Source organism: Cavia porcellus, unplaced genomic scaffold (genome assembly GCF_034190915.1).
Source record: "Cavia porcellus strain 051 isolate PalLab524CR breed Dunkin Hartley unplaced genomic scaffold, mCavPor4.1 scaffold_6, whole genome shotgun sequence".
NCBI lineage: Eukaryota > Metazoa > Chordata > Mammalia > Rodentia > Caviidae > Cavia > Cavia porcellus.
In genome coordinates this window covers 72,035,142-72,051,404 of record NW_026947489.1, presented here as the reverse complement: position 1 = coordinate 72,051,404, position 16,263 = coordinate 72,035,142, and the positions used below count along the sequence as shown (strand labels likewise).

Below are 16,263 nucleotides of genomic sequence, written 5' to 3'. Positions count from 1 at the left end.
TAACCAGTGGTCACAAGAGAAATTAAACAATATCTACAAGAAAACAAAAATACAAACACAACTGACCAGAATGTGGGATGCAATGAAAGCTGTCCTCAGAGGAAAATTTATTGCACTAAATTTCCATATCAGGAAAACAGAGTGAATACAAATAAACTACCTGATGTTACACCTCAAACATCTAGATAAAGAAGAGCAAGTCAAGCCCAAAACCAAAAGAAGAAAGGAAATTATAAAAATCAGTGCAGAAATTAATGAAATAGAGACTAAGAAAACAATCTAAAAAATCAATGAATCAAAGATTTGGTTGTTTGAAAGAATAAATAAAATTGATAAGCACCTAGACAACCTTATTAAAAAAGGGAAGAAAAAGCTCAAATTCATGCAATAAAGAATGAAAATGGTGAAATCACTACAAACTCTGTAAAAATACAGAAGATCTTCAAAACCTATTTCAAAAACCACTATTCTCATAGGTTTGATAACACAGAAGAAATAGACCACTCCTAGGAACATATGAAATATCAAAGCTAGGTCGAGAAGATGTAAATCTGCTGAATAACCCAATTTCTATTAATGAAGTTGAAAACGTAATTAAGTCCTTACCTACTCAGAAGAGCCCAGGCCCAATGGATTCACTGCAAAATTCTACAAGAAATACAAAGAAGACAATGCCAACACTCCTCAAACTCTTCAATGAAATTGAAAGGGAAGCAATTCTTCCTAACTCACCCTGGAAGCAAGTATTACTTTAGTACCAAAACTGGAGAGAGACCCAACTAAAAAAGAGAACTACAGACCAATCTCCCTAATGAACACAGATGCAAATATCCTCAATAAAATATTGGCAAATAGAATGCAGCAAATCATCAAGAAGATTATACACCATTACCAAGGGGATTCATCCTAGGCATGCAGAGATGGTTCAACATATATAAATCAATAAATGTAATCTACCATATAAATAAAACTAAAATTAAGAATCACATGCTCATTTCTATAGTAGCAGAAAAAGCATTTGATAAGATCCAACATTCATTTATGATAAGAACCTTACAGAAAATTGAAATAGATGGTCTTTACCTCAATATAATAAAGACCATCTATGACAAACCAACAACCAGTATCATACTAAATGGCCAAAAATTGAAGGCCTTTACTTTAAAATCAGGCACAAGACAAGGATGTCCTTTATCACCACTCCTATTTAATATAGTACTGGAAATACTAGCCAGAGAAATTAGACAAGAAAGAAATAAAACAGTAAATATAGGAAAGAAGAAGTTGCATTATCATTATTTGCAGATGACATGATACTATACACAGAAGACACCCAAAACTACATTGAAAGACTCTTAGATATAATAAATAAATTCAGCAATGTAGCTGGATACAAAATCAATACTCAAAAAAGCAATAGCATTCCTATACACTAACAACAAGATCACAGAGAGAGAAACAAGGGAAGCCACACACTTCACACTAGCAATCAAAAAAATGAAATATTTAGGAGTTACTCTCATGAAAGAAGTGAAAGACCTATACAAGGAAAATTACAATACGCTGAAAAAAGAAATTAAAGAGGATCTCAGAAAGGCGAAAGACATCCCTTGCTCATTGATAGGAAGAATAAATATTGTGAAAATGACCATTCTCCCAAAACTTTTATACAGATTCAATGCAATCCCAATAAAAATACCATCAATATACCTCATAGATCTAGAGAAATCAAACCTAAAATTCATCTGGAGTGAAAAGAGACCTAGATTAGGAAAAACAGTTCTAAGCAGCAAAGGCAAGGCAGGAGGCATCACAATGCCTGACTTGAAGTTATACTACAAAGCGATGGTAGTAAAATCAACATGGAACTGGAATCAAAACAGAGCTGAAGATCAATGGAATAGATTAGAAAATTCAACCACAATTACAAACACACTCAACCACCTTTATCTTTGATAAAGTGGCCAAACATGTTCCTGGAAGAACAACAGTCTCTTTAATAAATAGTGTTGGAAAACTGGCTATCCATAAGCCGAAAACTAAAACTATATCCATGCCCATCACCATATACTAAATTAAAATCTAAATGGATCAAAGATTTGAATATTAAAACAGAAACATTAAATCTTTTGGAAGACAAATTGGGTAAAAACCTTGAAGACATAGAGGTAGCTAGAGAATTCATGAACTGGACTCAAACCACATGGAAAATACTTCTCAGAACCAATAACTGGGATCACATCTTATTAAAATGTTTTTACATGTCAAAAGAAATCTCCAGCATAGTAAAAAAAAACCCACAAACTGGTTAAAAAATCTTAGTGAACTGTCCCCTCAGATAAAAGACAGTCTAAAACATACAAAGAATTAAAAAAGTCAGAGCCCCCAAATTCAAAGATCCAATCCAAAAATGGGCATCTGAGATGAATACACAATTCTTAGATGAAGAATACAAATGGCAAACAGATACATGAAAAAATGTTCATCACCATTAGTCATTAGAGATATGCAAATTAAAACCACACTGAATTTCCATCTCACTCCTGAAAGAACGGCCAGGATCAAGAAAATCAGCAGCAACAAATAGTGGAGAGGCTGTGGTGAAAAAGAACTCTCCTGCACTGTTTGTGGGAATGTAGACTGGTGTACCCATTGTGGAAATCTGTCTGGAGATTTCTCAAAATGCTGGGATTGGAAGTCTCATTTGTTCCAGCTATTCCACTTCTAGGCGTATTCCCAGAAGTACTGAAAGCATCATACCACAGTGATATATGTGCACCCATGTTTATAGCAGCACAACTTGCAATAGCCAGATCTTGGAAACAACCTAAGCATCCATCAACTGAGGAATGTATTAAAATTGTGATATTTTTATACAATGGAGTAGTACTCAGCTATAAAGCAGGATCACATTGAGATATTTATAAATAAATGGGCACAGCTTGAGACCATACTCATAAGTGAAATAAATCAAACCCACATGTATGAATACTGAATAGTTTCCCTAGTGTAAGGAATGATAAAAATACATCAAAATATGTGGTAATCATGATTCCCCATTACATTGCTTTGAAGACTTATAAAGTTTTCATTCATTAATTGTAATGGTTTTATTCTGGGTTGTCTGTGATGGTATGAATAGCTATTTTGGAGAAAACAGGACATCATAATAATTTATGTGCAGATTTAATATCATCTTGTTTTGAAGTCCCATCAAGCTTTTGTTCTTCTGTCCCCAAACATGTTGTATCTTATTGGATTTTATTATATGTGATAGTAGAAACAAAAATTTTATAGACAAGGAGATAATGTAGAAACCATTTTGCATTTTCTGTTAGTTGGGTCTAAATACCCTGTAATACTTTCATTCTCTTGAATGGTTTTACCATTGTCTTGATATGTTTGATGTTACAGTACATGAAGTTATACTCAAATATTTCAAGGAAAAGACACTATGGTATCCACTGTTATTTCACAATATCTTGTGGTGAAACACTGTGTTGCTAAAATTGTTCTGTTCTCACCTGTGCTGTTTTGTTGCTATGTCCTCTTTCATCTCAGTCTCCTTTTTTATTATTTTTTATCTTTTTAATTAAGGGAAAATATAAATTAAAAAATAGCAGGATATATTATAGTAACCCACTTTGTTTTCCTATTAACTTGATTTGAAATCCTGTATTACTCTCATCATCTTGTTTTGACTGATTTTACTCTATTATGTTTTTCTTGATAGTGTCAAGTTTGAGGGTATAAGCAACTACTTTGAAGACAATAAGATTCACTATGATGCCCATTCTGGTTTGACTATTATCTTCTTTTGAAGTCCTAAAATGCCTCCAATGTTTTGGTTTTATTGGGTTTCTTCTTAACTGTTTTGTTCAATTTTATTATAACTGATGATATAGGCAATTCTTTTTAAGATAGCAAGAGGCACTATGGTAAGCAGTGTTGATCACCTTGTGTTCTGTTTTTACATCATGTACTATGTCCATCCTTTTGATTTGACTGACTCTGTTTGTTATGTCACATTTGGTTTTATTCTCTTCAAAAAAAAGTAATAAGAACTGTGGGAGTAATAATAAGTAACTGTGGGAGAGGAAAAGAAAGTGCTCTAAAGAATATAACTGCATGTATATTTAAGTGTGTAAGATAGATAACCATATTACTGAATTTTTGTTGGATCACTGAACAGAACTTTTTGCAGTCTCACTGTTTGAATGTCCACTTTGTATGCTTTAATTTTGTAACTTGAACAACCATTTCTAAGATGACAATGTGTAATATATTAAATAGTGATTTCCTGCTGTTTATTTTTTATGAAATTCTGAATTACTTGTATCCTTTTTCTGTCTCTTTTTCTCCTTAAATAAAATTGTTAAAAAAAACATCATGATACAGCACAGTACTCATCTTTAATTTCCTATTTTCTTAATCTGGACCCCTGTATGACTTATACTGTTTTATCATGACTGATCTTAGTTAAATCTGGTTTGTTTGATTGCTATTTAGTATTGACATATTTTATTCAAAGCTGATATGATTGACAGTATCAAGTCTGAGAATATAGGCAACTACACTGAAGATGACAAGACTCTATGATACACATTCTCGTTTGATAACTGCCTGTTTGTGAAGTTTTATACTACATACAAAGTTGTGTTTTTATTAATACTGTTATATACTGATATATTCAATTATTCTATATCTGATGATATAGCCAATTCTATTGAAGATAACAAGAGACAACACAGGAACAATTGTAGAACTCCTTGTACAGTGGTTTAATATGTCTTTTTGTTTCATGTGTTTATAGGAATATGTTTTGTTTTTTCTTGCTTTGTTTTGTTTCTCCCTCTAATATACAAAGGATAGAAATACATGTTAAGACTCATGCATGTGTAGAATCTATAAGCAGTTTATGAGAACTGATCTTATGACACATGATGAAATGGACAGATACTTTGAAGAAAAAGAGACACTAACGTACCCAGTGCTGATCTTGGAGTGTCATAATGTAAAACCCAGCAATAGTATTATTCTATTCAGAGTGATATTAGCCTGCTTGTGTTTGTTCAATCTAAACATAATTGAAGATATGGATAACTGCATGTATGTTTAAGTTTATAGGACTGATAACCATATTTCTAAGTTTTTGTTGGGTAGTTGAACAGAACTGGTTGCAGTCTCACTGTTTGAATCCCCACTTTATATGCTCCACTTTAGTATCTTGAAAAACTATTTGTAAGAGGACAATCTGTAATCATCAATTAGTGATTTCTTACTGTTTATTTTTTCTTTGAAAGTATGTATTATTTCTACCCATTTTCTGTTTTGTTTATTGTCTCTTTAAATAAAATTTTTTTAAAATGTTGTGTTAGTTACATTTTCAATACACTTGCATTTCAGAAAGAAATAGAATAAAACCTATTTATGATTTAAAGAGTTGGGCAGTGCTTTTAAATTCCAAAGGAGTATACTTAACTATGTCAAAACCAATAACACTATGAATATTAGAACTAAATAGACACTATTGGTTCATTTAAATTCATTTGTTTAGTGTATATTTACTATTATGATCTGAAGCAATGTTATGATCTCAGGAAGTAAACAGTTAAGGAATAATTGCTGCTGTAATTGAGATTTCATTCATAGATATTTCATAATTGTGATAATAAATTAAATACCAAATTTTTATCTTCAACCCTGAAGTGACCACAGGCAGTAGCAGTAGTTCACTGGTTTTTATTTTGTTGTTGTTGTTCTTCATTTGATTTTTTGTATAATCAACTTAGTCAACTACACATAGGACTGAGTTCTGTTATTTTTAACTATGTTTTATATCACCATTATCTGCTATTCATTTTTCCTCTTTTATTTTTTCCATTCATGTTTGGGAAATATTTAGTTAAGACAGAAATAATAATTTAGCTGTTTTACAAGTAAATAAGTGAAATTTCAAAGGTCAGGTGTCATTTATGAGATACTTTTTGGCAAATTACTTAAGAAAAACTTCAAGAGACTCATTAAAATGCAACCCACCCAAAAGAAAGCATACCTTTCAAAATATACTATACATGTTTACTAGCAAGTTTAAAGTATAAAAAAGTGGAGTGAATAAACTGCCCCTAGTGATCAACAACTAGATTTGAAATTTAAACACATAATAAATGCTTTCATATTTACTAAATCACAAATGTTGCATTTGCCTGTATTATAACAAAACTATTGATGGCACATGGGATATGACCCTTATGTATTAAACCAGTGATGGCTACAGTCTTAAATTTCCAGTGATAGGCTGCATCACTCGATGCAAGTCACAGATTTACTTCTACTGTATTTCAAACTACTTACAAAGTCAACATAACAGCAATTTAAAATGTTCATTATGTTTCTAGGCATTAACAGTTTTCTTGTGAATCCTTGTAATAGTTTCTAAATCTCTGCATAGCACTTTTCATCTCCTTATTTCTTAGAGTATAAATAATTGGATTTAGCAGGGGAGTAAAAATAGAGTAAAAGACAGCAAGAAATTTGTCAAACCATGTGATGTTTAGTGGCCACACATAAATGAAGATACAGGGCACAAAGAAGATGACCACCACTGTGATGTGGGCAGTGCAGGTGGACAGTGCCTTGAAAGCACCTGTTTTAGAACTTTGGAAGACAGTGAGAAGAATGTATGGGTAGGAGATCAGCACAAGAATAAAGCAGGTTACAGCCACAATTCCACTGTCAGCATTCATTAACGCTCCCATGTCAGAAGAATCCATGCAGGCTAATTTAATTACCAGTGGTATATCACAGAAAAAGCTGTCTATTTTCCTTGGTCCACAGAATGACAGCTGCACAATCACAACCATTTGACTAATACCATGCAGAAAGCCAGCTGTCCACGCAGTCACTACAAGTCCAATGCATCTGTGCAGGCTCATGAGGATGGAATAGTGCAGTGGCTTGCAGATGGCCACATAGCGGTCATAGGCCATTACCACTAGCAGCACCATCTCGCTCCCTGCAATGAAATGGACAAAGAGAATCTGGCACATGCATCCTCCAAAGGAAATGGTCTTGTCCTCCCTGAAAAAGTCTGTGATCATCTTGGGAGTTGTCACTGAGGAAAGCCACATATCAAAAAAGGACAAGTTGACCAAAAAGAAGTACATGGGGGAATGAAGATGAGGGTCAACAATAATTATGATCAAGATGATAGCATTTCCAAACAAAATGACCAGATAAAAAGTCAGAAATACGATGAAGAGTAAAATCTGTATATTCCATGAGTGGCAAAGTCCAAGAAGCTCAAATTCTGACACTGTAGATTGATTTCCTCCATCCATTATTTGAAGTGTGTTCTTTTAATTAATCTGGAAGTTATAGATTACCAGTTAGTGAGATGAGGAAGGGGACTTAAGTTTTGGAATTTGATATTCACTCTGACATGTAGCATCTATATCTGTAATTGAACTGCAAGTTTTGATAGGAAATATTGGTAAGATATACAAGAAGTTCTGGCCAAGGTAGAAGCTAAAGTCTATGAATGGCTTTTTTCTGGAACCAGTCTGAGATGGAATTCTTATCTCAGTGATTTATTGAGAGACCATTCTCAGAAAATAGTAGTCAGAAAAGCACGGAAGACAAAAGAAAGACTTAGAAGATGATTGCTGTTTTGTCCTGTATTCCAGTAGAAAGAACTAACAATAATCAGGCCAACTACGAATATGATAGTTAAATGATACTGCAATACAGTAGCATTGATATAATACAACATGACAATTTCACTTTATTGTATGTAATGACTACCTCAAGCCTCAGTTGAACCTGTTTAGCTAGAAATTATAAGTTAAATTTTTGTATTTCCTCTCTAAAATATACTTATATATTGGGACAACCTTTGAGAGAAGTTGTATGAATGAAAATATAGAGTTATCGTGGCATGATTATTTAGAGGTAAATCAGATACATAAATAATTATTAAGTAAAATTTAAAATCTAATGGGATTCAGTTAGTATGCCAATTAGAGTGAAAACACATCGGGGTATAGAGTCTATAGACAGGGATAAACTGAAGATGTGTGTGATTGTGACTCAGACTCTGAGTCCTTCAATTCTGAATGGAATTTTTTAGTTAAAGCTTTTTAATAATACACATTTACAGTCAAATTATGACTGAATTTTAAGAAAATTTTAGTGTTTCACATAGGACAGTCTTCCAACCATTAGTGATACAAATGTATTGTGCCATTTTATTCTGTTTTCTGAGATAAAAGATGACATATTCTTGTAAGCAAAATATGTCTGATTATTGGAATCAACTGATGGGATGTTCAACATTCCAGGATTATGAGTAGCTCATCTCTAAATATAACAGTAATACTGCTTACCTTGGTTCTTATGTAAGCTGAAAATATTTCTCAAGATATATACTCAAAATATATTGTCTATTTCTTTCCCTCATTTCTACATTATTTTGAGCTAAGCATTGAATAAGTTTTTAAATACTTTTTGGTGGTGTTCCACTTTTGTTTTCTTTACTTTCTTTTGTTTGTTTTGGACAGTATTTATATTTTTGGTGTGCCAAAAAGAGTAGGAGAAAATGAAAATTTTTACATGGTGAACACTGGATTTAGTTTCCTTTGTAGAGATTTATAGTAATGATGCAAATACAGTTTTCCTAAATACATTACTAAGTACACATATATTTACTGAGAAAAGGAAAATATATCATAATAAGTAAATATCATACATTTATTCAATTTCTAAAGAAAACATTCTGATTTGCAAGCACTGGCAAATTTGAGCAATCTGACATTTATCTTTAATCTTAATTTCTTATCAGTATAACCTTTTCCTGGATAATGTTTACACAGCCAGCTATGTATATTTGGTAGAAAAATCATTGAGAAAGAATATGATCAATGATGATTGTACAGATTTATGTGGTATAATGTACCAAAAATCATCCTACATTCTAAATAAAAATTGATATTCTTAATATTTCATAATGCTCATAAATTATAATCAATTTTTAGGGAATTTGTAGATACCTGTAATCATAGACTTGATTTAGTCAGACCTGGTCTGGTATCTATTTCCATCCTTTCTTGATCGATGACATTAAACTTAAGATAGTTCTGTTTTCATGTTTTTAATAGTTTCATCCTTTGCTCTACCTTTCCATGGAGAGGTTATTAGTGCTTTTATAAGAGGACTTGTAAGAAAAAAAAGAGAATTCCGTTGGAATTCTTACCTGTAACAAAGTATAAATTCTCCAACAACAGGTAAATGCCAACTCAGAGAATGATAAAATGAAAAATTAAATAAAGTGGTATATTTGGCATTATTCTATGAAAATAAATCACACATTTTCATACTTTTATCAGTATAATGTACTTCCAAAAAGATATTTTATAGGATAATAATCACATAACTAGAATACTGTCAGTATTTGTATATTGACAGTGAGAAATTTGGAGCCAGATTATTTTTAACATTGACTAAAGTACACAGTAAGAAAATCCTAGTTATTTACCCTAGCCCCTGCTAATTCCTTTTATCTTCACTTGTGAGTTTTATTTTTCATAAAATTATCAAGCATTAAATGTAAAAAATATTTTAACTTCCATCTATGCTTAAAACAATCTTACTTTTATTTTAGTGCATATTTCCAATTAAAAGACACCAGTTTTTTTCTGAAACAGGAGGGAGTATTTGAACAAGCATAGTCTTGAAGATGATGATATTGAATAGGTATGAGAAAAGTGATCTCTCTATGCAGCCCTAAGTACTTCTGTGAAAAATGATAGTATGGTGGTGTGGGCACTGTTCTTAACAAGTCCTCAGAAATTCCAGTAGGAATAGAAGCATTATAGAGCAATAAATTATAAATTGTCTATTAAAAATGTAAGATGATAAAGAAACCATTCTAAAGTCCAAGATTAATAGACATCCTTAAAATATAATTTGAAGTCTTTTAGGAATGATTGTGAAAAAATATCAGAAAGATGAGATGACTTACCAGACACATTTTTTCCTTAGGATTATTTCTTAGTTTTCTCTTCTGCTATGTAGTTGAGATAATATTTATTGTTGGTAGAGAGAAACATCTTTGCATTCTTGTATCTTAGTCTGAAATATATCCACCATCATAAAAATCCCTTGGGTGACAGTACCTATTGTATGTTTAGAACAGAATAATCATCATGGAAATAATTTACTTTGGATGTCAGTGGAGAATTCTTCATTATGATTCATATCAACTGTTGTATACCCTGGAAATTAGAATAAGGAGACAAGCCCTCTCATAAATAATTTGGATAGTGTTAAAAGTTACTGCCTTTTTATGAATTGGCATTACACTTATGTTGTTAAAGAAACACAGTTACCTGTGTAGAACACCTGTTCTTTCTCATATGTGGAAGATGAAAATTCAACCTGAAATTATAAAAGTGATTAATAGTAGACTACAAGACTGTGTAGGGTGGGTAAAGGAAAATTGTATTTGATCTGAGCTAACTGTATCCATGTATGAAGATTCTACACTGTCTTATTAATATGTAATATAAATTATATTAATAAGAACTGAAAATAACATGATTTTTATTAATTAAGTTTATTGGTAAACTTCAGGTATACGTTATGAGCACATTCATTATAGGAAATTTGTTCTGTACATGATGATAACATATTAATTGATATAATACATAATTGATATAAAACATATATTATTTGTATAATGCATACAGAGCCTCCAAGAATTTGGTTTCATTATTTCTACTATTTTGGAAGTAGTAGAGAATGTAATGATGTGATTAAGGGTGACTCTTTCCTCTTGTTTCTTCTTTTATTCCACATTTACCTCCTTTGCTTCCCCTCCTCTTCCTTCTCTTCCTCTTCTTCCTCTTTTCTAGCTTGCTCTTATTCTTTTTGTTTTCAAGTTTGTGCTTATTAATTTTTGTTGGTAAAAACATTTAACTTGAGCTATACCTTCTTGACAAATGTTTAAGTGGACAATAGAATATTGTTAATTAAAGGCACCATGCTGTGTTTCAGATCTCTAGAACTTACTTATGTTTCTCAACAGAGCCTGTATACTAGTTGTCAGGGTTTAGATCTAAGATGTTCCCAAAAGTCTCCTGTGTTCACAGGTGGAACATTTTGAAGCTGACTGGATCATGGACACACTGTACTTATCAGTGGATGGATCTTGTGATGAATTTATAGTTAATTGTGCTATTAGAAAGAAGGGCCTGGTTGCAAGATGTGTGCTGCTGAGGTTTATATCTTTGAGCCTATATTCCTTCCTCGATCCCTCCATTTTAGCTTTGCTTTCTGAATGCCTTCAGGTGAAAGGCTTTTCTCCACTCTCCTTTTCCTGCCTCACATTTCTGCCTTGGACCCAGTTGACTATGGACTTAATCCCACAAAACAATAAACCAATTGAAAATTCTCCTTTATGTTGCAAGTATTGGTTATTTTGTTCTAGCAATGGAAAAACTTACAATTCTACTGTATGAAGAGCATGTCCTCATATTCCTATCTTTTACCATCTAGCTACAATCATAAACTATTCTAGTATTTACACATTTCATATAAATGCTTATTGCAGTGTTTGTTACTGTCCTGCTGCCTTGATGTATGTAATATGATGTCTGACTTTGTGTTATATCTTCCACTCCAGTTTAGATGTCTTCATGTGTTGATATTTTGGCATAGTGAAACCATTCCCTCCCCTTAAATATGAATATTTTTGTGTGTATTGTGCATTCTTTACATACCCATCCATTCATGAACATTTAGATGTTTTTGTATCTTCCTGTTATGATTGATATTGAAAGGTAATGAGCATATAGATATTTCCTTGAGATACTGATTTAGTTTCTGTTAGATTTCTAATCAGATTTGATATGGAATCATATTGTAACTCTATTTTTAAATTTTAAAGAAAATTCAGCTCTACCAGTTTATATTCCCTTAACTATATCTGAAGGCATATTTTTCTAGACAACTCGTCAACATTTATTGAATCTGGAATTCAGAAAACTGTAATAGATCTTCTAGCAGGTGTAAAATAACTTTCATTGTGGTTTTTATTTGCTTTTCCTTCATGTATAGTAATGTTGATCACATAATCAAACACACAGATACTTACATGCCTTTTTTGTGAAAAATGTAGTCATTGTGTTGCTTGTTTTCTTTGCAATACAGAAACTTTTCACTTTTTTAAAGTTCCACACTTTTATTTTTGTTTTTGTTGATTCTTCTTACAGTATGAGATCAAAATATACATTACCAAAGCCAATGTCAATGGAATCTTCTCTACTTTTTGCTGGTACTTTTATTTTTTCAAGCATTACCTTTAAATTAATATTTCTTAAAGTTTGGAATGTTAATTACTATCTTAGTTATTTTTTATTTTTTGCTGAGACAAAATACCTGATGACCAAAGTTGGGAAAGGAAAGGTTTATTTTTTATCATTTTTGGAGGTTTTAGTCTATGTTTAGTTGGCTCTAAGGCAGGGTGGCATGATAGGGCCACAGTTTGTGGTGGCTACAAACAGCAAGGCAGAAACTGGCAAGAGAGCAAGACATGCCTTCTTTCTGCCAATGTATTAAATCTTGGCTCCATTCCTTTTTTTTTTTTTAATTTTTATTTAAGGAGAAAAGAAAAGAAAGGAAAAAAAAACAGTGAAGGGGTACAAGTTATACAGATTTACAGAATAAAAAATTGCGCAGTAGGAAATCACTAGTTAATGGATTACATATTGCCATCTTAGAAATAATTGTGCAAGTCACAAAATTAAAGCTTGTAGAGTGGACATTCCAACAATGATACTGCAAACAGTTCTGTTCAATGATCCAATAAAACTCTGTGATATCATTCTCTATCCTATACATTTAAATATACATGCAGTTATATAGTCTAGAGCACTTTCCCTTCCTCTTCTTTGTACAGTGACTATTACACATTTTGGGTTTCATTGCTCCCACAGTTCTTGTTGCTTTTTTGGAAGAGAGTAAAACCAAATGTGACATAACAGAACAGAATCGGTCAAGTCAAAAGGGTGGACATAATAGATAATATAAGAACATAATACAAGGTGATCAACAATGGTTACCATAATGCCCCCCGCTATTTCTAATAGAATTGCCTATATCATTAGTTGTAATACAATTGAACAAAACCGTAAAAAATAAAACCGACAAAACCAAAACATTGGAGATATTGTAGGTCTTCAAAAGTAGATAAAAGTCAACGAGAATGGGCGTTATAATGAATCTCATTATCTTCTCAGCTGATGTCTAAACTTTCGAACCTGATACCATCCAGCAAAACAGAATATAGGAACCTCAGTCAAAAACAAGATGGTGAGAGTAATACAGGGCTTCAAATCGAGATAATAGAAAGTCAAAGTGGGTTACTATATTACATCCTGCTATATTTTTCCCTTTAATTAAATGGATAAAAATAAAAAAGTAAATAATGGCTCCATTCCTATGTCAGCATAGCACTAACACCATTAATCTAAGCACTATATAATGAACAAATCACAGATGCATAATGTAAACGCATGTGGCCCAGGGGCTACCAACATAAACCATAGTGTTCCACCGTTGGCCCCCCGGACTCATGTATATCCTTTACATAAAAGACATCTAGTCTATCTCCAAGAGTTGCCAAAGTCCTAACAGTTTTAGCATTGCTAAATTTAAGTCCCAAGTCTCCTCCAAGATCTACGGAAAACTCTTAAGTATAATCCCCTGTACAAATGAAACAAGTTTAAACATTTTTGAAATACAAAGACACAAGACAAACATTACCATTCCAAAGCTTACAAACGGGGAAATATAAAGCATTGGAAACAAGGCAAGTCTAACTCCAGCAGGACAAACATTACGTCCTAGAGTTTTATGCTCAGCATCTGAAGCAATCTGATTGTAAACTCTAAAAGGCTTCGGTGATTTTACTCCCATAGCATTTATAGGGATTTTAGCTCTCACATCTTTTTTCTTAAACCCTCTCTGCTTGCTTTTTGTAGCTTTTCTTGGATGATCCATGTTTTTGCATTTTTTAAACTTTTGAGGTCTCCACTGCATCTTTGGCTTTACCCTTACATCTTTATATATTTCCCTCTCAGGGGAACAATGCTTTGCTTCCCAGGTCCTTTGCAATTGAGGTGGGAGCTGTCTTACCCTCAGAATTTGTGCATTTTTCTTGCACCTAAAATCAGGACCAGGTGGATGCTGCCAAGGTTTGCTGTCATCTGGAGTAGTAGCCAAGCTTTTTTCTCTCTTGGCTGTAGGATTCGATTGCCTGGATTGCTGGGCTCTGTGAACTTGATTGTGAAGAAATCACAATTCTCTATGTTGCTGCCATTGTGAAACAGAATGTGGCCTCCATCACCATTTTGGAGCATGGTGCTTTGCAGCTTTTTGCTCTGAGCAAATTTTTTCACTTTTGCAGTTTTAAAACTGCAAAGGGTGGAGACCCACTGCTTCCTGGGATGCCTCTGGCCATCTTTCTTATCTCTCTGGTTCTCCTCAGCAATCAAAATTTCAACTCTGTTTTTACAATCCACAACTTTCCTGGAATTTTCCTTCTGGCCAAATTCACAGATTGTAAATTATCCTGCTGGGCTCTTTGCTCTTGATTTGCAACATAAAGCTGGCTAAAAGCCCCCAAAAATAGCCATGCCACAGCCTCAACATTCAACTTCTTTGTAATTTCCTTTTCCAGATTAATCAGTCCATTGTCCTAAGTCTCAGTCTCAGGCAAAGATTCTGGGCATGAGCAAAATACAGACAAACTTTCTGCCAAGCCATAACACACATCATGGGGAGTCCAACAATGAATTCAGTCCTTCTTCACATCAGAAACCTCCCAAACCTCATCTTTACCATGAGGCTTTCTATCAGCCTTCTGGTCTCCTGAGCTCTGACCAGAATCTCCTCTATAGAACAGCTTAAGCTGCTCCAGCTATATACATCCAGGCAACACGTTCAAACCTTTTTAAGATCTTCCCAGAAGCCATTTTCAAAGCCTCTTAAAAAACATGTTCAGGCATAGTTACAGCAAAGGACCCCACTTCTGGACCAAGTTTTGTCTTAGTTAGTTTTTACTCATTGCTGAGACAAAATACCTGATGACCAAAGTTGGAAAAGGAAAGGTTTATTTTTTACAGTTTTTGGAGGTTTTAGTCTATACTCAGTTGGTTCCAAGGCAGGGTGGCATGACAGGGATGCAGTTCATGTCAGCTCCAAGCAGAAAGGCAGAAACCAGCAAGAAAGCAAGACATGTCTTCTTCCTGCCATTACATCACATCCTGGCTCCACCCCTATGTTGGTATAGCACTGACACCATCAATCCACACACTATACAATGAACCAATCACAGATGCATAATTAAATGCATGAGGCCTGGGGGCACAACATAAACCATGACAATTACACTACAACACAAAGAGTTGATCTCAATCTTTACAAATGAATGTTCATTTTTACTAATGTTTTATTGCAAAGCATACTCTTCCTTCATTGAATATTTGTTGTTAGAGTCCAGTAAGCATGGTCCATACATGTGTGGTTTTATTTCCAAACTCCACTAGTTCATTACACTTGTGCATGAGTTTATGTTTATATTTGGGGTTTCACATCACTGGGCTACTACACTTTGTAAATTATTTAAAATAAAAAAAATCTTGTTCATTGTCATGATTTCTTCATCATTCAGATTCTTATGGTGCCACTGAAAGTCTATGTGTTTTCTTCCATTTCTGTAAAAATACCCTTAAAATATTGAAAATAATTACTCAGAAGCTAGAGATGGACATGATGAACATTTTAACTGTATGCTTCTTATCCAGTAATATGGGACATCCTTTAACTTATCTGTTTCTTTCCTCAATTTATATAAACAATGATTTTGGTTTAACTGTAAAATTATTAAACATAATTTATTACTATTATAAGAGGCATTGTTTCCTCCACTTATAATTCATTAGTGTATAGAAATACAATTCTTTCTGAATATCCATTTAAGTATTATCATTGTACTAAAACTATTACCTAATTCTAACATTTTTGGTTATCTTGGAAGGAATTTTTGCATATATAATCATAGGTTTGCTAATAGATAAAAGTTTATCATTTCTCCTCCAGTTTGTGATGTGTTTTGTTTATTTTTCTTTGTTAATAGTTCTGGCTGTACTTCAGAAAGAATGTTGAATGGAAATGATGAGTAAACATTGTCTTTTTCCTGATAAT

The 16,263-nt window shown here is 33.0% G+C and overlaps 1 protein-coding gene across 1 annotated transcript; it reads right to left on the bottom strand.

The window, feature by feature from the left end:
• Positions 1-6,401: 6,401 nt before the first annotated feature.
• On the bottom strand, positions 6,402-7,343 carry LOC100723267 (olfactory receptor 4K14-like). Its single transcript, XM_003469497.3, has one exon. It carries the CDS (start codon positions 7,338-7,340, stop codon positions 6,402-6,404), a length of 939 nt encoding a protein of 312 aa, XP_003469545.2. The 5' UTR covers positions 7,341-7,343.
• Positions 7,344-16,263: the final 8,920 nt, after the last annotated feature.

What these genes read in the sequence shown, in the direction of transcription:
- LOC100723267 (XM_003469497.3), bottom strand. Translation starts at nt 7,340, where the DNA reads ATGGATGGAGGAAATCAATCTACAGTGTCAGAATTTGAGCTTCTTGGA.